The 24,000-nt window shown below is 44.1% G+C and overlaps 1 protein-coding gene across 4 annotated transcripts in view; it reads left to right on the forward strand.

Annotated features, from left to right (window-relative positions):
• The window catches only part of ERO1B (endoplasmic reticulum oxidoreductase 1 beta), a 281,408-nt gene extending 257,615 nt beyond the window's left edge, over positions 1-23,793 (forward strand). For all 4 annotated transcript variants that reach the window (XM_029593832.1, XM_029593830.1, XM_029593833.1 and 1 more), the window contains 2 exons: positions 12,924-13,057; positions 23,361-23,793. In XM_029593832.1, the coding sequence (XP_029449692.1) occupies positions 12,924-13,057; positions 23,361-23,421 (195 nt within the window). In that variant the 3' untranslated portion in view covers positions 23,422-23,793. The remainder of the gene's footprint in view (positions 1-12,923; positions 13,058-23,360) is intronic.
• The last annotated feature ends 207 nt before the right edge of the window (positions 23,794-24,000 follow it).

Consider the following 24,000-nt stretch of genomic DNA (forward strand, 5'->3'; position numbering starts at 1 on the left):
TGATTTTGCATATTCTAATATTGGCTAACTAAAAATAACTTTTTATATACTGATGTGCAGTGACACTATATCGAGAGTAAGATTACATTCTAGCAGTCCGTGCCTAGTCTTATCTGTCTGGAGCAAGAAAGTTAAACTAGGAATGAGCAGGTAGTCTGTGAACTTGTTCCAGATTGAATTTCGTCCAAATTGTTTTTTACTGTTGGATTTTGTTTTTGTACGTGACTTTTTTACCTTTGATTTTATTGTTTTTATGCCTGATTTTACTTCCTTTGTATCTTATTTGTTTTATTTTGATATGTTTTTTTTTGTTATTTTATATTGAAATTGTGAACGGGTATGCTTAATTATAGAATATCGGTATACAAAATAATATAAATAAACTGCAACCCAGATTGAATTAGAAGCCAAATTGATATGAGTAGTTTGTATTTTCCAGGCTTGGTTTGATTTTAATTTTAACTTGCATTAATTTTTTCAGTGTAAGCCACAACAAATGTAACCAAACTCACAAGGAGGGAGTAATTGAGAAAGATTAGGGTTAGTAGCAGTCTATTAGCATTTGCAAAGATAAAGTATGTACATTTGTTTTGGCTGAATATGTAAGTTTCAGAATGATCATGTATGTTTCAGAATAAGGCCAACTTCTGTCCTCAAAAACCACAAACTGGCCTGGTTTTCAGGATATCTATAATGAATATGCATGAGAAACATTTGCATAGCATGGAAGGCAGCATATGTTAATCTATCTCATGCATAGTCTTGAAGATATCCTAAAAACTAAGACTGTGGCTCTCTAGGGCCAAATTTGGCTATCTCTGAATCTAAGTCAAAATGGCACTGGCTTGAATTTTGACAAGTCACAGTGGTTTAGTCAGTCTGAACTGGATCAAGGCATAGACTACTGTTTATATAATTCAAATTGATTCCTCTTTTTCCCTAACTTTGGTTCAGAGTGGCTTACCAATCCGTAGTAAAAGCAGAGTGTTTTGTTTTGTTTGGAGAACTTTAAAAATGAGTATAATTTGAATACAGATAGTCTGCAGAATCATTTAATGTAAATAACTATATTTGATTTCAAGTTGTCTCATTTTACAACCAGTTACATTTTTATTAATAACCCTTTTCAGGATGCTACATTTTGCTTTAATCCTTTTTTGGCATATTTCATTCATAATAGTCTGCCTATAAGCAATTATTTAAAATCATTTCTATACCACCTTGTGGCATAATGCCACTCAAAGCAGTTCGCAATACATAATATAAGCAGGAGGCAATGTCTGGTAGGTGCCATTTTGGAAAATGGTGTCAAATGTGCCCGGAGATAGGGAGTGCTCCACGCCACCCTAGACACCAGGAATTCTTTCTGTAGGTAAGGAGGGGTAGATTGCAGGATCCGAGGCAGTGTGTTTTTATCAAAGAGAAATCTTGTCAGATGAGTGACCAGAGAGTTGGATCAAGGGAGAGAGTGCTGGATGTAGTACACTTGGATTTCAGTAAGGTCTTTGACATGGTTCTACATTGGTGACTTTTAAATAAATTGAGCACACTTGGTTTGGGACCTAGAGTGGCTGAATGGGTTAGAAACTGGCTGCTTTGGAGGCCACAGAGTGTAGTAGTAACTGGAGTTCACTTTGAGGAAGTAGGTATTACTATCCATGTGCCTCAAGGATCAGGCCTTGGACACTTTTTTTTTTTTTCAACATTTTCATGAAGAACATAGCAGAAGGATTTTTGGGAAAGATTTCTTTTTCCCGATGGCACTAAAATCTGCAACAGGGTAGGCAACTAGGAAGGTGAGGAAAACAGGAGGAGGGATCTAGCAAAGCTCAAGGAATGATTTAGGGTCTGGCAGTTAATATTTAATGCTAAAAAAATGCAAAGTAATGTATTTAAATTGCAAAAACCCAAGATGTAGAACTGGAGGTGAAATTCTAAGGACAAAAGAGTGGGATCTGGGGGTGATTGTGTCTGATGATCTTAAGTTAGCCAAACAACTTTATAAAGCATGGCAAAAGCTAGAAAGATGCTTGGCTGCATAGGGAGAGGAATGGGTGGCAGAAAAAGGGAGGTGATATTGTCCCTGTATAGGTCCCTGGTGTAACTTCATTTGAATTACTGTGTACAGTTCTGGAGACCGCACCTTCAAAAGGATATAAACTGATTGGAATCTGTCTAGAGGGGGCTACAAAAATGATCAGTGATCTTCATTCTAAAGCATATGGGGATAGATTTAAAGAAGTAAACATGAATACGGTAGAGGAAAAGTGGGATAGATGAGATATAATAGAAACATTTTATCCCAGGACAAGCAGGATGCTAGTCCTCACATATGGGTGACATCATTGATGGATCCCTATTGCAGAAAACTTTGTCAAAGTTTCTAGAAACTTTTGACAGGCCCTGTGAGGCCACTGAGCATGCCCAGCATACCATGATATTCTCTGCCACAGGGGTCTTTCTTCAGTCTTCGTTTTTCCGCGCTGCTGTAGGCATCGCGGAGCAGGAGCCTTGTGAGTTTCCTCACAGTGTTTTGCTAAAAATCATTTTTTCTCAAAAATATTCTTCCACACGGGATCTCTCAGGTTTCCACCGGCTGGTGAGTAATCTTTGTCTCGTTTTACTCTCCGAGTAAAAAATATTTTCTCTCACATTTTCTTCTCATCGACTGCTGTAGACAATAAAATGGCTACGGGATTTAAAAAATGTCCCATCTGTAATTGGACAATGTCCATTACAGATCCACACCTTGAGTGTGTTCTTTGGGGGAAAAACATGTCACAACCTGCACTAAATGTGCAGAAATGACTCCGAAGGGACGAAAAGCCCGCCAAAAGAAGATGGAGCATCTATTCCATCTGCAACTTTTGCCATCTCCTTCTACCTCGACTAAATCCTCTCCGGCTGGAGTCTCAAAAAGAATAATTTTGAAAAAACGTCATCCGGAAGAGTCGGGGGACCATCCATTGCCGACGTCATTGATAGCATCGACGAAGTCAGTGATGGAACACCACTTGAAGCACAGTCATCGACATCGACATACATCGACGCCTGCGGCGCTTCTTTCCCCGGAGGAACAGACAGCGAAACGGCCAAGAGTTCAGGAAACGCTGGTACCTTTGACGCCAGGGCCTTCACCAGTAGTCAAACCTCCACAGGGCTCTGTGGAGGTTCCATAGACACCTACACTGCCACCGCGTACAGCTGCTCTGCCTGCACCAGCTGTTCCGCAGGAATTGTCAGATTTCATCCGACAAGCGGTGCTCCAGGCCTTAAAAGAACAGTTGTCTATTCCGGCGCCTTTGCCAGTGCCTCCACCGATGCTGATTCCCGAACTGATGCCGGTACCAGTACCAATGCCGGTGATTACACCGATGCCGGCACCACAACCAGTCGATGCCAACGCCGATTCCATCGTCGATACCAGATCCGATGCCAATGTTACCTGGGGCTCCAGGACATCCTGAGCTGGCGCTCTACCAGCTTCTCATGAAAAGATTTGATGAAGTAGTCGGTGCTCTTCCATCTACACCACAAGAAGAGGTTCCTGGACGGATTCCCTTCGATGACCCGCAACCAGGTCCCTCAGGAGTTCCTCATCCACCAAGATCCTCTCCCATATCTCCCCATCAAAATGATCCATATGATACTTGGGATGAGGGACATACAGACACTTCCTCCGAAGACTTTGTCGGATCCTTCACCACCAGACCAAAGGAAAAAATCTCCACCGGAGGATTTATCATTTACAAATCTTGTCCAGGATATGGCAGACACCATACCCTTCACATTGGTGATGGAGGAGAATTCTAGGCAACAAACATTGGAGGTTCTCCAATTTGTGGATCCTCCAAAACAAATTGTAGCCATACCTGTTCATCAAGTCCTCCTGGACTTACAGCATCGACTTTGGGAGCACCCATGCTCAGTACCGGCTGTCAATAAAAGAATGGATACTACTTATTTGGTACACTCTGTTCCTGGCTACCAGAAGGCGCAGCTTCCACACCAATCAATGGTTGTGGAATCTGCACAAAAGAAGTCAAAAAGGATAAGGCCGCATTCTTCCACTCCCCCAGGAAAGGATCATAGATTCTTAGATTCTCTGGGAAGAAAGATTTATCAAGGAGCCATGTTAAATTCCAGAATTTCATCTTATCAATTATACATGACTCAATATCAAAGAAATCTGTGGAAACAGATGCAAGACTTCAGAACATCATTACCACAACAATATCAAGAAGCAGCCCAAGCAATTATTCACAAAGGACTTGAAGCTGGCAAGATTGAAGTCTGAGCTGCTTATGATGGATTTGAAACAGCCTCCAGAGTAACAGCCTCTGGCATAAGTGCAAGACGTTGGGCATGGCTAAAAGCCTTTGACCTCAGGCCTGAAGTCCTGGAGAAATTGACTTACCATGCCTGGGTGATAACCTCTTTGGTTCCAAGGTGCAAGATGCAGTTGCACAATTAAAAGAACATACAGAAACCCTGCGCCAACTTTCATCAATTCCGCAGGATTCTGCTGCCCAGTCGTCTTGTCGGCCTCCCAGAAAGGAATCTAGATGACCTTTCTATAGACAGAGGCATTATTACCCTCCAAAATCTAGAGGCAGATCTACTAGGCTGCAGCAAAGAGCTCAATCCATACAACCTATGGCGGCTAGGCCTCAACCTCCACCACAGATGGGACCGGCTGCAGGCTTTTGAGGTTTTTCCAAGAGACCAAAGCCATCTCTCCAATCCTCATCCACAGCTTCCAGTGGGAGGCCGAGTATCCTCCTTCTACAACCATTGGTTACAAATAACAACAGACCAATGGGTATTTGCAATAATATTTTGAGGTTACCAACTCAATTTCCTCTCAATTCCAAGAGATTCTCCTCCAAGACCTCTTCCTTTAAGCGAAAATCACATAATCCAATTGCAAGTAGAATTATCCACTCTTCTGAGGGCCAGGGCTGTAGAGCCGGTGCCCCGGACTCAGCAGGGCAGAGGATTCTATTCCTGCTATTTCCTCATTCCAAAGAAAACCGGAGGCCTACGTCCCATCCTAGACCTCCGAAATCTCAACAGATTTCTGAAGAAAGAAAAGTTCAGGATGGTTTCTCTAGACACCATGCTTCCACTTCCTCAACCAGGAGATTGGATTTGTTCTCTGGATCTTCAAGATGCTTACGCTCACATTCCAATATTTCCTCCTCATCGCAAGTATCTGCGCTTCATGGTAGGTCATCAACATTTCCAGTACAGAGTACTACCATTCGGACTTGCCTCTGCTCCCAGAGTATTCACCAAATGTCTGGCAGTAATAGCAGCACGCTTGCACAAAGAAAGTGTCCATGTCTTTCCCTATTTAGACGACTGGCTCATCAGAAGTCAATCTCAACAAGGAGCTCTGGCTTCTCTCAGTCTAACAATTACTCTACTTCACTCCATGGGCTTTCTCATCAATTATCAAAAGTCCCATCTCACTCCGTCTCACCTGCTTCAATTCATAGGAGCAGAATTGAACACCATACTTTCAAAAGCTTTTCTACCCGGAGATCGGGCAGACACACTTTCCCTATTGGCGAACTTGCTTCACTCAAAGAAACAAGCAACAGCTCATCAGTTTCTAACCTTGTTAGGCCACATGGCATCTACAGTTCATGTCACTCCTATGGCAAGGTTAGCCATGAGGGTAACTCAATGGACTTTAAGAGCACAATGGCTCCAAGCCTTTCAACCACTGTACTCTCCAATTCAAGTAACCCACCAGCTACGTTCATCTCTACTTTGGTGGGCGAACAAGGACAATTTGCGCAAGGACCTTCCCTTCCAGCAACCAGTCCCACAGATAACTTTTACAGATGCAGCCACCTTAGGTTGGGGAGCTTACATAGACAATCTCCAAACCCAGGGTACTTGGACAAAACTCGAAGCAACATTTCAAATCAATTTCCTGGAACTTCAAGCTATACGTTATGCTCTGCATGCATTCAAGGACTACCTTTCACACAAGACTGTTCTGATACAAACAGACAACACAGTAGCCATGTGGTATCTCAACAAACAGAGAGGTACGGGCTCGTATCTCCTTTGTCAAGAAACTGCACAGATTTGGGACTGGGCCCTGACACACTCAATGTTTCTCCGGGTCATTTATCTGGCAGGCATTCAAAATGTAGTGGTGGATCGACTCAGTCGCCAGTTCCAACCACATGAATGGTCCCTGGATCCCTCAGTAGTGACCAGGATATTTCAACGTTGGGGACAACCAACAATAGACCTCTTTGCATCACACTTGAATCACAAAGTGGACAACTTCTGCACTCTGCACAGACAGAATCACCAACTAGCCAAGGACGCTTTTGCTCGCCCTTGAAACTCAAGCCTTCTATACGCATATCCTCCAATACCGCTCATAACCAAAACTCTAGTGAAGTTACAACAGGACAAGGGGTCCATGATACTCATAACCCAGTATTGGCCTCGACAAGTATGGTTTCCCACACTTCTAGACCTTTCAATCAGAGAGCAAATTCGCCTGGGTGTAGCTCCCGCTCTCATAACTCAGGATCAGGGTCGGTTGCGCCATCCCAACCTTCACTCCCTATCCCTGACAGCATGGATGTTGAAAGCTTGATTTTACAACCACTCAATCTTTCAACCAATGTATCTCAAATGCTTATAGCTTCACATAAACCTTCAACACGAAAGAATTATTCTTCGAAATGGAAAAGATTTACTTTGTTGTGCACGAAAAAGAACATTGACCCTTTCTCCTGCCCCACAACTTCTCTACTAGACCACTTATGCCATCTTTCAGATTCTGGCCTCCAGACATTATCTGTAAGGGTACATTTAAGTGCAATCTCAGCTTACCATAACAAGATGGGAGATGCTCCAATATCTATACATCCTCTTGCCAGTAGATTTATGAGAGGTTTAATTCACCTTAAACCACCAATTCGGCCACCTATCACAGAATGGGACCTGAATTTGGTCTTAACAAGACTCATGTGTTCTCCTTTTGAACCCATGAATTCCTGTAATCTTAAATTTCTCACATGGAAGACTATCTTCCTTATAGCCATTACATCGGCTAGAAGGGTTAGTGAGTTACAAGCACTTGTCACGTACTCACCCTATACAAAATTCCTACATGACAGAGTGGTTCTCCATACACATCCAAAATTCCTTCCCAAAGTAGTTACGGAATTCCACTTGAACCAATCTATAGTTTTGCCCACATTCTTTCCAAGGCCTCATTCTCACCAAGGAGAACGGGCCTTACATACCTTGGACTGTAAGCGTGTGCTAGCCTTTTACTTAGACCGCACTGCAGTCCACAGGCAATCCACTCTTTGTATCTTATGATCCAAACAAACCGGGAAAAGCAGTGGGTAAACATACTCTATCCACTTGGCTAGCAGATTGCATACAGTTTTGCTATGAAAAAGCAGGCCTTCCTCTCCAAGGGCGAGTAAAGGCACATTCAATAAGAGCAATGTCAACCTCAGTAGCACACTACCGTTCAGTGCCAATTCTTGACATATGTAAAGCAGCAACATGGAGTTCTCTTCACACCTTTGCAGCTCATTACTGTTTGGACAAACAAGGATGACAAGATTCAGCATATGGACAATCTGTCTTAAAGAACTTGTTTCCAATTTAATCCCAACTCCTTCTACATCCAACCTGCTGTGATCTTCGGCTGTCTCATTTTCACCAACAATACTTCAGTGTTGCTTCACTACAAAATGACTCAGCCTCTAGCTTGCTAATCACCCATATGTGAGGACTAGCATCCCGCTTGTCCTGGGATAAAGCAAAATTGCTTACCTTGTAATAGGTGTTATCCCAGGACAGCAGGATGTCCTCACAAAACCCACCCGCCACCCCGTGGAGTTGGGTCCGATACGTTTTATTATTTTATTTTTGCTAAAGTTTATTGCTACATACGAGACTGAAGAGAGACCGCTGTGGCAGAGAATATCATGGCATGCTGGGCATGCTCAGTGGCCTCACAGGGCCAGTCAAAAGTTTCTAGAAACTTTGACAGAACGTTTTCCGCAATAGGGCTCCATCAATGATGTCACCCATATGTGAGGACTACATCCTGCTGTCCTGGGATAACACCTATTACAAGGTAAGCAATTTTGCTAAATATCTCAAAGGTTTCCATGCACAGTAAGTGGACCTCTTTCAACAGAAAAAAAGTTTTAAAACAAGGGGTCATGCGATGAGAGTGAAAGTATTGCGGTTGCCGGCCGCAGAGGTCCACAGTCGACGTCCCTCATCTCCCAGTCCAGAAAAGCCGCTCCTGCCCTGACTCTGCCCACGCTGATTCCCAGTCCTCCTCATGCTTCTCGGCCCTGCTTCAGACCAAGGGGTACAATTTGCCGTCCAAGGTTTGGCATTTGCTTTGCCACAAGTTCAACATCCAACTGGATTTTACTACAGCCTACCACCCTCAAGGGAACACCCAAGTAGAATGGGTCAACCGAACCCTGAAGACCTTTCTTCGGTCATTTGTAAATGAATGCCAGGATGACTGGGCCAGCCTTCTTCCTTGGGCAGAGTTCTCACATAACTCGCATGTTAATTCTGCTACAGGCTCCTCTCCATTCCTCATTGTAATTGGCAGACAACCTGCTCCACCACTTCCTATACTTGCCCTCCCAAGCATGTGCAGCTGTAGTAATCTCCCTGCCCCCTAGGCAGAGTCCCTCAGGGCATCTACTCCTAGTGCCTTGAGCACTGGCAAGGCAGCATTCTCCCTGTCTGTGCAGTACTCATCCATGCCACGGTTCTGCCATTGTCGTGTCAAGGTATCAGCCTGTTCGTCCGTTCTGTAACTAGCGAGGAAGGTGCCATCACACACTCTGATTGCTTTTTGTTAGCGCGCTGCCACAGACTCTAACTGGTGGTATTTGGTCCTTGCTGTGCTGTGGGATTCTACCCCCAAGCACGGCGATTGGGTTTGTAGGTATGCCACCATCAATAGGATGGGATACCACTGTATGAGTACTAATCAGCATGCTTTTACAGCGGAGACCACTATTCTTCCAGTTGCCCTCTACTGTAGGGGGGGGGTTGTGTGTTTACCTTGTGGCAAGAACAACATATTGTGTGCTGCAGCCACAGAACTGACTTAAGTCTGCGTTCCTGGATGAAATCCTATGGGAGTAGATACCAGGAGGGTAATATCAGGAGTCTTCTCCTTCCTCAGAAGAGGAATATTTTTCAATCCCTTCAGTGTTAGAAATCCCCTTTGTGGGGAAGTGCCTGGGGCTCCATCCCTTGTAGGTTTCTCACCAAATTGGAGCCTCGATTCTTTTGAATCTGTGCAACTCCTTGTAGACCAGGACCAGGGAACAGCCGGCAGTCATTGGATCATTTTTGCTGGGGTCCCTCCGTTGATCACTGTGGTGACCTAACCCATCTGAGGGTGGCTGCAAGTGGCAGATTGGTCACTTCTGAATCTCAGTGATCAGTGACTGTAACTCATTTCTTACCTGAAGAGTTAGTAGATTTTTTTGGGATTGTGAAGTCCCAATTCCATTGCTTTCCTGTCCCTTCAGGAAGGAGAGATAAGACTGGATTTCCAGGGCGACCCTTATGGGTCCCCCTCTGGATGCCTGGTTGTCCACCCCTAGAAGGGGTATCCCTTGTTCTCAGATTCCTGGAGAAGGGATGTCACTGCTTCTGACTGGCATCGCACTCAGTTCCTCAAGGGATTCGAGCCGGTTGGGCGGTAGTGCTCTCCTTAGGTCGTCCAAAGGCACAGTGGGTCTAGTTCCTGAGGGAACTGTTTCATATTCTGTCTCCCCATCATACTAGGAGTCTCCTCTTCAGGGTAGCTCCTGTCCAGGAATCACCTTTGATACCTGCTGAGCTCAATGGGCATTTTTCGTGGAGTACCACTATTGCCAGTCATTCTCACCTGCGGGTCTCTATCTCAGTGAGGAGGGGTCTAGTCCATCTAATTGGCAAGTAAGCCTTTCAATCTATTGCCATATCCATGGCTGAGAGAGTTGGGGGATGAGGGACCCCGCTACTCTTTGGTTGCAGTGGCTTGCAAGCTCTACGTCCCCATTTTAGGGATAGCCCTGTCTGCAGCTAGAAGACTCCTGATTCATGCAACAGTTCCATTTACTGGACCGTGTGCTTCCTTGGGGGAAGTATATGTAATCATGGCAGAGGTATTAATACCTAAGCCAGGCTCTTGGGCAGTCTGTTCCGAGATTACTGACCTTACCCTGGTAGCCTTAGGGTTTCCAGGCCAGTGAAGAAATCCTATTCTACAGGGTTTTGCACTTGCGGCACCTCTGCTTCCTGTCTCTTGGTGGAGTGTTTCTGGATTTCTTTGCTTGGGGATTCACCCTCAATTTCAGCTTTTCCAAGCAGGCTGAGAGCTCTATCTTCGTGGGTAACTCCCTACTGGAATCGGCAGTGAGTTATTTGCTTGGGGTTGAGATATACAATCTAGCGACTTGTTCATACCACTGCAATCCAGCGGTCTGCCTCCTTGTGTTCTTCCCTCCTTCTGACTTCCAGTTGGAATGTTGAGGGGAGGGGAGGAAAAGTTCTCTATGATACGGTCGCTCACAGCCTTGATGTTGAGAGATTAATCCTGCAGCTGCTTGATCTTTCAGAGGATGTGTCTCTGGACCTGGTGGCTTCCAGAAAGCCTTCCACTAGAAAGTCCTATGGACTGAAATGGAGGAGGTTTTCCATGTGGTGTGAGCAGAAGGCACTAGATCCATTCTCCTGCCCCATACAAAAACTGCTTGATTACCTTCTATACCTATCAGAAGCTGGCTTAATGATCAACTCTGTTAGAGTTCATATCAGTGCATTTGGCACATACCACCAAGGTGTAGATGGTACACCCATCTCTATACAGCCTATAGTTGTGCGTTTCATGAGGGGCCTGCTTCAGTTGAAGCCACTCATAAGGCCCCCCACTGTGTCTTGGGACCTCAATGTAGTGTTAACTCAGCTGAACTGCGCACCTGTGACTTTAAGTACTTGAGCTGGAAGGTCATGTTTTTGCTGGTGGTCAGCGAGCTCCAGGCCTTAGTGACTTATCCACCTTATTCTAAGTTATGACAAGTTGGTCTTGCCTACACACCCTAAGTTCCTGCCTAAGGTGGTGATGAACTTCCATCCTAACCAGTAAATCGCCTACCAATATTCTTTCCCAGGCCCCATTTGAACCAAGGCAAATTAGCACTGCACAGTTTGGACTACAAGCAAGTCTTAGCCTTCAGTCTGGAGCGGATAGAAGTCCATAGATAGTCCACTCAACTTTTTATTTTTTTTTGACAAGAATAAGTTGGTCGTTGCCTTTGCCAAACTGACACTATCCAGTTGGCTAGTAGATTGCATCTCCTTCTGTTTATGCCTAGGTGAGACTGCATCTTGGGGACTATGTCAAGGCTCATTCTTTCAGAGCCATGGCAGCATCGGTGGCCCACTTGCGAGCAGTTCCTGTGAAGGAGATCTGTAAAGCTGCAACATGGAGTTCTCTCCACACATTCACATCTCATTACTGTCTGGATAAGGATGGCTGATGCAACAGTAGGTTCAACCAGTCTTTCCTTCAGAATCTGTTTGAGGTATAGAACCCAATTCTCCACCCTGGGCCCTGTTTGGGTTCAAGCTGTCTCCCCCTGTCACCAACAGCACTTGTGGTGTTGTGCCTGTTGGCATCTAATTGGGTGTCTTGTGTTGGGGAGCAGCCTGTAGTTAGGGATTCACCCATGTGTGAGGACTACCATCCTGCTTGTCCTCTGAGAAAGCAGAGTTGCTTACCAGTAGCAGGTGTTCTCTGAGAACAACAGGAAGTTAGTCCTCACGAAAACCACCCACCACTCTGTGGATTTGGGTTTCTTCTATTTTTATTTTAATTATAATATATGTTAAAAGACTGAGGAGGGACCCCGTGTGGATGCATGGTATAGGATATGCTCTGTGTGCCTAGTCAAAGTTCTAGAAACTTTGACATGTTTTTTGCATCAGGGCTCCATCTGAAGATGTCACCCATGTGTGAGGACTAACATCCCGCTGTTCTCTGAGAACACCTCTTACAGGTAAGCAATTCTGCTTTACAAAGAGGATAGTGGATGCATGGAACAGCCTTCCAGTAGAGGTGGTGGAGGCCAAAACCATATCTGAATTCAAGAAAGCATTGGATAAATACAGGGGATCTCTGGGGGAGTGATTAGAATTTAAATCTAAATTGGTTGGGTGGATGGGCAGACTAGATATTCCATACAGTCTTTTTCTGCCATTATGTTTCCATGTGAGAATTTAACTATGCTTAGGATCAGAGATAGAGGGCACTGGTAAGAACAGGGTTCGAAATAGGTAAAAACATACAAAGGCAGCCAGGATGTTGGTTTAATTATGGGAGCTTGCATGGTCATCTATTCAGAATGGAAGAGGACCTGACTGCAAGTGACTTGAATAAAGAATGATAACCTGCAAGTGATTAAGCTTTTATGGCTTACAGCTAGCTATAAACACTGTAAACAGAAACAACCAGGCAGACTGAATAAGACCGGTTATTTGTTTACTACAAACAGTCCTTGAAGTCTGCAAACCAGTTTGGTTTTCCGGATTTTCACAGCAGATATGTACATGCACTCCCTTCATTGTATGCAAATATACCTCATTCATAATCATTGTGGAAATCCTGAAAACCTGATTGGATTGCGACCCTCAAGAATCCAATTTTGGGACCCATTGTCTACTCTGTTATGTTTAGTCCTACTTTTCTTAGAATATTTTGATTTGCAAGTGGGGTAGAACCAGCCCCAAATGATTCCTGTCCTTTGACATGGAGCTTTCTTATTGCCTTTCTTTAACTTTGAATGCATAAAACAATTAATACCATTTACAGAAATATTTTTACATATTTTTTTTTTCAGACTCAAGGTTTAGGAACTGCTTTAAAGATCCTATTTTCTGAACGAGAAATTAAAAACCTTCCAGAGAACAGCCCATCAAAAGGTTTTCAACTCACACGTCAGGAAATAGTTGCTCTTTTAAATGCATTTGGAAGGTATGACCAATTCATGTCTGCAGTCATCACGAGTGTAAAGTATTTAATTGAAATATCTCTAAATGTTATTAGAAGTTTGCTTTCTTCCTTAAAAATATGTGGCGTTAAGGGTCGACAAACAAATTGTAGGTATACTGTTTTATTGGAGTATCTTAGTATATCTGTGAAGCATGAGCATAGTTACACTGGGTTTAAACAGTGGCATCTAGGAGTAAAGCTGTCTGCTTATGTTTTTAAGGAAAGGGGGGGAAGCAAGATGTGATAAGACAGTAAAACTTCACTGATATATTTGATAATAGATGAGATAACTAATGTCCTGTGTTGTTTCAAAATGTTTAATCACCCATTCTTTTGTACTCCTAACATTCCCTTTATGTATGCTGAATGCACTTTTAAGGAAATGATCTTCCTTTCAGATGTGCTTGTCTACTGAACTGTCATTCTGTTTTTCTCTGTAATTTTATATCTGTGATGATTGATCCTTGTCCTTAATTTTTGGCTTATTTCAACATTGTAGCCTCTCACGTTTTATTGTATTGGATCATATGGGGATTCTGTGTGTTCAAGGCTGTTGCATGGAAATCCCTGAACTGACACTATATGTGGCACTGTGAGCAGTCTTAGGGTAACCAGAGGACAGATTCAGGTTGGACTTTAGAAGAAATCTTGCATAAACTTCATTGGTGACAAAAACAAACAAAAGTAGCTCTACTATTCTTCGTAGTTTAACAATACAAATGTAGTATTACAACTTACAGTTCAGCAGTATTCTCTTTCTCACAGGACAAGCAGGATGGTAGTCCTCACATATGGGTGACATCATCAGGATGGAGCCCAATCACGGAACACTTTTGTCAAAGTTTCTAGAATTTTGACTGGCACCTATTGGGCATGCCCAGCAATGCACTGACCCTGCATCCAGAAGAGGTCCCCCTTCAGTTTTCTTTTTTCCGTGCAGTAGTAGCCACGTGGGTTAAGGAGCTCTCTGGACATTCCTGACAGGAATTTTCCTCACTGAACTTCATTCAAAAACTTCTACCCCATAGGGGTCCCCCTATGATGTCCATACTCCACGGTCGAAAGGTAAGGTTTTACCCTTGTTGCGGTCGATTCCCATCGAGTTATCCCTTCAGGGCCTACCGGCCATCGACCACACCGCGGCTAAATTTTTGTCGGAGTCATGGTGTCGGGTTTTCGTCTGTGCCCTGACTGTACTTGAACAATGTCCATCACTGACCCGCATGGGGTCTGTGTTATATGTTTGGGGTCCAGCCACAATGTCCTTACTTGCACCAAATGTGCCCAAATGACACCTAAGGGCCGTAAGGCTCATTTAGAGAAGATGGACTTTCTCTTTCAGTTAAAAACCCCGACTCCATCGATAGCTTCGACGTCATCCGAGCCGGTGCCATCGACTTTTCGCCAGCACAGGGACACCGCTGCTGTTTGACCGGCATCGACAATTCCAAAGGTGTCAATTGTCTCCTTGCCTCCTCAAGAAAAGGACCGAGGAGAACATCGTGAAAAGCATCGACACCGGCATCAGAAGGCTCAGTCCATTGATCCAGGCAAGTCCTCAGCATCAACATCGACAGAGCCACCGACAAAGAAGCCCCGTCCAGAAAAGGCCCCATCCTCTTCTGTGACTGGGTCACCGAGGCATTCCCCACCTTCAGTGATGCCGGGATCCGCGATTCCACCTTCACCGGTGGACCCTCCGGCTACGCCAGTGCTGCCTCCTACTCCGGTGCCGGGGTTCCATGCCCCAAGCTTCCGCGAGGAATTGGATCAGATGATCCAAGAGGCCATTGGTAAAGCACTTCAGGGCTTCCAACCTCCATCAAACCCGGTACCGGTCCCCAAGCCGGTCACCAATCCGATTCCCTTAGCGCTCGCACCGCTACTGAGTAGACTGGATGCGTTGATCTCTGATGGAACCAAGAGCACCGGTGGGTCCAGTGCCTTCCACATCGATTCCATTATCAGCGGATGATGAGGAAACACAGTTACCCATTCCACTGTCTGGAATTTTACCACCGACTCGTCCATCGATGTCACCGGTCCCTTCGGTTCCTCCATCGATGCCATTGGTTCCTCCGTCTATGCCATTGGTGCCTCCTTCGATGCTGTCGGTGCCTCCTCCGATACTGTCGATGCTTCGGCCTGGTCCTTCAAGATTAGCACCATTTCTCCGTGCTGGAGATCAGCCCTTTAATCCTTGGACCGATGATTTGTCCCAGGATACGGATGATCTGGCAACAGAGCCCTCTCCCCCAGATGAAAGTCGACGCTCTCCATCAGAAGATCTGTCTTTTATTAATTTCATCAAGGAAATGTCTGAAACCATTCCTTTACAGCTTCAGACGGAAGAGGACTCTAGGCACAAGATGCTGGAAGTACTCCAGTTTCTAGATGCTCCTAAGGAAATCATGTCTATACCCATTCATGAAATCCTGCTTGATCTCCTGAAGAGAACCTGGGAACACCCATGTTCGGTCCCACCGGTCAATCGCAAGACAGATGCCACCTATCTGGTGCAGTCAGCTCCTGGGTTCCAAAAATCACAGTTGGATCATAATTCTGTGGTTGTTGAATCAGCCCAGAAGAAGGCACAACGTTCAAATCCTCATTCCTCCATATCTCCAGGGAAGGAACAAAAATCCCTGGATACTTTTGGCAGGCGAGTCTTCCATGGCTCCATGCTCATATCTCGCATCGCATCTTACCAGTTATACTTGACACAGTATAACAGAGACCTTTTTAAAAGAATCCAGGACTTCTCTGATTCTGTACCAGAGCAACTCCAGGCTCAACTTCATACTTTGGCTCAGAAAGGTCTAGATGCGGGAAAGCACGAGGTCCGTGCTGCATATTATATCTTTGACACGGCCTCTAGAGTATCTGCAGCGGGAATTAATGCCAGAAGATGGGCCTGGCTCAAATCATCGGACTTAAGACCAGAAGTCCAAGACAGGTTAGCAGATCTACCCTGTGTGGGCGACAATCTCTTCGGGGGAAAGATCCGAGAGATTGTGGCGCAGTTGAAGGATCACCATGAAACTCTGCACCAGCTTTCTTCTGTTCCGTCTGAGTTTCCGTCTGCCCCTAAGAGAACTTTCAGACGTGACTCTAAGCGGCCAGCCTACAAGCCAAGGAAGTTTTATCCTCCGGCTTCTAGAGGACGCTCTTCCAGACCTTACCAAAAATGTCAATCCAGGCAGACTCGGCCTCAAAAGTCTCAGCCTGGACCAGCGTCAGGGTTTTGACTCCTTCCTAGAGAGTGTAAGCCAACCTCCTCTTCAATCCATACCGGTCGGCGGTCGGCTCTGCCACTTCAACAGCGCTTGGCATACAGTCACCACAGATCAGTGGGTACTGGCAGTAGTCACTCAGGGTTACCTAAATTTCCTGACTGTTCCAGCGGACTCTCCCCCTCGGCTGATGTGGGGGAAGTCCGACCACTCTCCCTTGCTCGAACAGGAGGTCTCATTCCTCCTCAAATCCCGCGCAATAGAACCAGTGCCCCTCTCCCAGCAGGGGAAAGGGTTTTATTCCCGGTATTTTCTAATACCAAAAAAGTCAGGTGGTATACGCCGGATACTGGACCTCCGCGCTCTAAACAAATTTTTGCAGAGAGAAAAATTCAAAATGGCAACCTTGGGCTCTCTACTTCCTCTTCTACAAAGAGGAGATTGGCTATGCTCCTAGATCTCCAAGACGCTTACACACACATCTCAATTACTCCATCTCATCGCAAGTACTTGCGATTCCTGGTCGGCCCCAGTCATTTCCAGTACCGTGTATTACCATTCAGCCTGGCGTCCGCTCCACGAGTATTCACCAAGTGCCTGGTGGTGGTTGCAGCCTTCCTCAGGAATCAGGGCCTACCCTTAACTCGATGATTGGTTGATAAGGGCTCCAACTCAGCAGGGCATACTAACCTCCCTGCATCTTACTATCAACACCCTGATTTCCTTAGGGTTTCTAATTAACTATCCCAAATCCAAGATAGTTCCATCCCAAACCCTATCCTTTATAGGGGGCGACCTAAACACTGTACAGGCGAAAGCCTTCCTCCCCCAGGATCATGCTTTCGCCATAACATCTCTGGCTCATCAACTGCAGACTCGAGTATCTTCAACTGCTCGTCACTTCCTCATACTGCTGGGTCACATGGTGTCCTCTGTACATGTCACTCCGATGGCTTGCCTTGCCATGAGAGTAATGCAGTGGACCTTAAATGCCAGTGGATTCAAGCTTGTCAGCCAATGTCCAGCATTGTCCAGGTTACCAAGCAGCTCAGTCTGTCACTAGCCTGGTGGATGCACCACTCCAATCTTATTCAAGGCCTTCCATTTCAAGCTCCAGATCCTCAAATTACCTTAACAGACACATCCAACCTCGGGTGGGGTGCATATGTAGGCAACCTGCAGACTCAGGGAAATTGGTCTCCAGAGGAAGCCAAACACCAGATAAATTTCCTGGAGCTACGGGCAATCAGATATGCCCTCAAGGCCTTTCAGGATTGCCTATCAAACAAAGCTATCATGATTCAAACCGACAATCAGGTTGCGATGTGGTACATCAACAAATAAGGGGGAATGGGCTCCTACCTCCTGTGTCAGGAAGCTGCACAGATATGGGTATGGGCCCTTTCCCGCTCAATGTCCCTCAAAGCAACCTACTTGCTGGGAGTAGACAATGTGTTGGCAGACAAGCTAAGTTGCACTTTCCATCCGCACGAGTGGTCTCTCAACCCTGCGATAGCGGACATGATATTCCAACGTTGGGGTTAACCTCGCATAGACCTCTTTGCGTCGATCCACAATCACAAAGTAGACAACTTCTGCTCTCTCATTCGCAGTCACCACTTGCAACCAAGAGATGCCTTCTCCCCCTCCTGGGCCAGCGGTCTCCTTTATGCGTACCCTCCACTTCCTCTCATTTCAAAGACTCTCGTGAAGCTTCGGCAGGACTAAGGATTAATGATTCTGATAGCTCCCCACTGGCCACGCCAGGTGTGGTTTCCAATCCTCCAGGACCTATCAGTACGCCGACACATTCCTCTGTGGATGGATCTCCTTCTAATCACTCAGAATGAAGGGTACCTGCGTCACCCCAACCTCCAGGCTCTGTCTCTGACGGCCTGGATGTTGAAAAGTTAATACTCCAACCTTTTAACCTTTCAGAGTTAGTATCCCGAGTCCTGGTGGCTTCACGAAAGGCTTCAACGAGTAGGTCTTTTCGCTCTAAATGGAAGAGGTTTACGGTTTGGTGCACTTCCATGTCCATAGGCCCCTTCACTTGTTCTACTGCGAGGTTCCTAGACTATCTCTGGCACCTGTCAGAGTTAGGCCTAAAAACTTCCTCTATCAGGGTGCATGTTAGTGCAGTGTCTGCATACCATAAGGGTATAGGTAATGTTTCCATTTCCACGCAACCCTTAGTATCACGTTTCATGAGAGGCTTGCTCCATTTAAAACTTCCACTGCGCCCTCCTGCCCCTGTTTTGGGACCTTAATGTGGTTTTGGGGCGGCTCATGAAACCTCCGTTTGAGCCTCTCCACTCCTGTGATCTCCACTATCTCACCTGGAAGGTAGTTTTTCTTCTTGCGATCACGTCTGCTCACAGAGTTAGTGAATTACAAACATTGGTTACCTACCTGCCTTACACTAAAACTCTGCATGACAGGGTAGTGCTCTGCATGCACCCGAACTTTTTGCCAAAGGTAGTGTCAGAATTTCATATTAATCAATCTATTATCCTACCTACCTTTTTTCCCAGGCCCCATTCGAACCCAGGAGAGCAGGCTCTGCATTCCCTGGACTGCAAATGTGCTCTAGCTTTCTATCTGGACTGCACGTCAGCCCACGGGAAATCCACTCAATTGTTTGTTTCTTTTGATGCCACCAAACTGGGAAATCCTGTGGGAAAGCAGACCCTCTCCTCTTGGTTGGCGGAATGCATTTATTTTTGCTACCAGCAAGCAAGCATTCTGCTACAAGACCGTGTAAAAGCACACTCTGTCAGGGCCAAGGCGACATCAGTAGCGCACCTCCGTTTGGTGCCGCTTGCTGATATTTGTAAGGCTGCTACCTGGAGTTCCCTCCATACTTTTGCAGCCCATTATTGCTTAGATAAGGCTGGCAGACAGGATTCCATCTTTGGCCAGTCTATTCTACGTAACCTATTTTCAGCTTAACTTCCCAACATCCTTCCACCGACCCATTCAGGGCTCAGGATGCCCTCCTAACCAAATTCCACCCCTGTTGTTGTGCCTGTTGCATGCTTTTTCCTTGTGGCTGCTTACCTTGAAGACAGTTTTTCTGATAACAATCGGTTCAGCACATTGGGTCTCCGAGCTGCAGGCTCTTCCTTGCTATGAGACTTTTCTGCGTATGACTCTAGGAGCGCTATAGCTTTGGACTGTGCCCCTATTTTTGCCAAAAATGATTTTGGAGTTTCATTTGAATCGGTCTATTTCCCTGCCCACCTTGGACAGGGACAGAGATGAAAGCGAGTATTGTCTTTTGTGTTCCTTGGACGTCAAGCGGCATTTGCTGCAGTACTTGAAGGTGACTAAATCTGTCCAGAATTTGAATTTGTCTGTTTGCGCTCTGTGGTGGCAGTGAGAAGAGCACCACTGATGCAGGCAATGATAGCCCGTTGGATTAAAGAAGTCATTACAGCTGCCTATGTGGCTACTGAGGTTGCTTTGCCAAAATAGATTAGACCGCATTCCACGAGGGCTCAGGCAGAATTGTGGGCGGAACGTCTTTTGTTGTCGCCTGCTGAGATTTGCCGAGCGGCGACATGGTCAGCTTTATACACCTTTTCCAAGAATTACTGCTTGGATGTTCAGGCTAGGGAAGATGCCGCATGAGCAGTTTTAACTGGACCACTGGCGGCCTCCAGCCTTCTTCAGGATTAGCTTTGGTACATCCCACTGGTGGGGATTGGTCTGCCTGAATGCAGAGGAAGAAAAAATTACTACTTACCTGATAATTTCCTTTCTTCTAATGAGGGTAGGTCAATCCCCAACCCGCCCTAGGCTGCCGAGGTTTTATGTTTTGGTTAGCCTTTTCGGGGCAGAATTTGCAGTGTGTGATTTCTGCGCTTCACTGATTTATCTAGCCTCTTAGTTTAGTTACTTCTTTTGGTTGAGCTCAGTGTTCCCATTGGATTGGAAGCATGAGTGGTTGATTGTTAATGATGATGTTCATTTATAATCAGTTTGCCCACAGATTGGCTTTTCCAGAGAATACTGGTGTGCTGATGTCTGGGTGGGACTAAATATCAGTGACCTAGCCTTTGCTCTGTCTCCATCTGCTGGCAGAGGTGCATAACCCACTGATGGGGATTGGCCTGCCCTTATTAGAGAAAAGGAAATTATCAGATAAGTAGTCATTTCTCCTTGTGGTAACCATTCAGCTATGTCTGTTCCAGTTCTGACATAAAAAGGTTGGCAAATACAGAAAGCTGACAGACAGATTCAGGTACCTTCATAGCTCCAGTTTCCAAACATTCTGAAATAAACACAAAAGAACTTAATAAAGATTTTGTCTTTCTCATCCATTATCAGATATAAATCCTTTCAACTACAAAGATTTACCTTCCCATCACCTTTGACATTCTTCCCTAGAAGTCTTTCTGAGCATAAACAGGTATTCCCACACTGCCACCGCCGTGTGAGTCTTCACAGTCTACATTCTTCCACTGAAGCAAAAGGCTGCATTTGTTCTCTTTATAAGCTGCTGTTCTTTTTTGTTTATTTTCTTAGGTTTTTGTTTTTGCTGTCATTTCTTTTGTTATTGTGTGAGTCTTCTCTAAAAATTATTTTTAATTAAGCTGCTCATGAAGTCTAGTTTAGTCCTCCATGACATTTGCCCAGGCACTTCCCAAAATGTTAGCAATTGTACAGTCCTGTGGCAGGATGTGTCCTCAAGCTCACTCCTATAGAGACCTCAAGCTATTTTTAATAGCATTACTTCAGCACACAGAGTAAGCAAATTGCAGGCCTTATTAACATATTCTTCCTGTTCACAGATTTTTAAGAATAGGGTGGTGGTAAAGAGTAATCCAAAGTATTTACCAAAGAATGGTGTCTGTGTCATTTAAATCAATCCATATTTCTACCAACTTCCTTTCCAAAGTCTCACACCAGTAAGGAAAAGCAAGCTCTTCTTACCCTGGACTGTAGAAAATATTTATTATTTTACTTATAAATGTCAAAACCTTATAGGAAATTCTCAATTATTTGTATCATTCAACCCAGTTAAGCAAGATATTCCTGTTACTAAAACTTTATCCACACAAATATCAAGATTATATTGCTTACTGCCGTGCCACATCAGGACATAAACTACAGAAAAAAATGAAAGCACATCAGGTTCATTCAGCATCCCTGGTACATATTTGTTCGCATCAGTAGAAAAACTTTGCAGAGCTTTTGCTTGGTCCATAATCCATATTTGTTTTCAAAACATTATCACCTGGAAGAAACCTCCGAATGTGATATCAATTTTGGCCAAGCAGTATAGCTTTAGTTCCCCTTCCAACCTCTTCAAATTCTGGGTGGCAAGTACTTTACGGCAGAGACAAATTATAAAATTATACTTGCAACCCTCAGCTTGGAAGATTCCACATATATAGCTGGAACGAGTCCTGCTTGTCCACAGAGAAAGCTATATTGCTTACCTGTAACAGATATTCTTCATAGACAGCAGGATAATTCATAGACACAGTAACACCCTCCTCACTGTAGAGTTGAAATTTAGCTTGTTAAAGACTGAAGAGACTTGTGCTATGGCAATACAGATACACCTGCACATGCTCAGAAAGACAACTAGGTCTTTCTGAGTTCTAAGAGAACATGTTCTGCATCAGCACTGTCAGATGATGACACCCATTTCTGTTGCTGAATTGTCCTGCTGTCTATGGAAAACACCTATTAAATGTAAGCAACTTCACATTCTGTTTATGTTGAGGTGGAGAGCAAAGGAATAGTTGATATATTGTGTGTGGATTTATATTAAAAAAATGTATATTCTGCTGATCCACAAATTTCAGCGGGCTACAATACACATACATGGTAAAATCAATCTATATTCTTCCCGAATCCAGTAAAAATCACAAAAATGATGGCTCACTTCCTCAAATTAACACACAATAATTAACAAGAATCCTTGAGGAAAAACTGCAAACTTGCAGATTTTATATTCATAACTTTCTATTCAAGGTGCTTTCAAAAACCCAACAGGGAATGGTATCAGAATAATTAGTGCTTCCAATCTCATGGGCTCTTGCCCTGTAAGAGAAGAAGGGTTCTGTTGCTGAATTACATTTTTACAACTTGAAGGGTTCTGTTGCTGAATATACATTTTTTTTAATATAAATCCACACACAATATATCAACTATTCCTTTGCTCTCTACCTCAACATAAACAGAAAGTGAAGTTGCTTACATTTAATAGGTGTTTTCCATAGACAGCAGGACAATTCAGCCACTGAACCCTTCTTCTCTGATCCTTCTGCTATTAAAACTTGATAAACTGACATGAGCTCAGTACCTGGACCATGTTTTCCATTTCCAAGGCTAAGATGGGTAGAGGGTTGTCAATCTTTCAATGGTGATGTCTACTAGAGAGACTCGGGGTGCATACCTACATGTTCTAGAGGCAGTTGCGATCTGTTGCCCTGGCCAAGAATTGTCACTAGTTGGTCTGGATAAGATGTTATTAGAGGAAACATCAGTAGTCACAAAAAAGACTCTGGCACTTTAACCCAGTAGAGGCCAGTTCCAGCTGAGTTGAAAGCCCAAAGAAACAGGTGTTAACTTCTTAACACAAAATCCAGATTAACAGGATTTGGAACCATAATAATAAAATAGCCTACTATAACTCTAGGTGGTCTCTCCCCTTACAAAAAGATATGGAATTCGGTTGCTAAACATCTAAAACTTTGTTATGACCACTACCCTTATATAAAAAAAACTGTAATTATTTCAATTGAACAATTCATTGTAAATCAAATAATTCTTGTAATGCACCCCGTCATATTTCGGTTAATATACTATGTTAAAGTTCCTTTCATTTTTCCTCTTGGTCCCAGTTTTACTCATCCCTGTTTTATTGTAACTGTAACTATTTTATGTTTAGCACCTATTATTTATCTCGTTCATTGTTCCTTTTTTCACTCCACTGTTTATTGTAAACCAGCATGATGTGATACCCTCACGAATGCCGGTATAGAAAAAACGAAAATAAATAAATAAATAAATAATGTATGTTTTATTTTTTTCAGACTTTCCACAAGTATAAAAGAGTTGCAGAATTTTAAGTCTCTAATGGAAGACAATAGGTAATAAAGGCCTTTGTACATCCAAGTGGTGACATCAGTAAAATGACTGCAGCAACCATTTTGTACTTGGGAATTCTACCAAGAAAGGACCAATCTTTCAGGGACTTCAGAAAATACCAGTTATGGCGGCACTTCAGAAAACCAACTTGAATATTTATAATTTGAGGAAATCAGAATACTTAGGATAATGATCCATGTATGATATTGATGGTTTTGAAATATGTAAATTGCTGTATGCTGAACTACCTTCTGTTTGTATTTTTTGACTTTCTTAAAGCATCTGCACTCTAAGCTGCCTTGTTAAATGAGATGCTGTACATTTGAATTACTTCCAGGTTGTATCTACTTTATCTTGTAATTAAAATTATGTACAATATTTTATTCTCTTACTGCTCAGTAGATGTGGAGTATTAAGTTTAGTCTGTTCCCTACCCATGACATTATGTAATTTATTGGTTTAATAATAGAAACACAGAGAATGCCATTTTGTTTTATATTGAGGTCAATGTTGAAAATTTAGCCATTCAGCTAAGTTAACCAGACAGACATATCCGGCTAATTTAGATAGGATATTCAGCAGCAC

This window comes from Rhinatrema bivittatum, chromosome 3, assembly GCF_901001135.1.
Source record: "Rhinatrema bivittatum chromosome 3, aRhiBiv1.1, whole genome shotgun sequence".
Lineage (NCBI taxonomy): Eukaryota > Metazoa > Chordata > Amphibia > Gymnophiona > Rhinatrematidae > Rhinatrema > Rhinatrema bivittatum.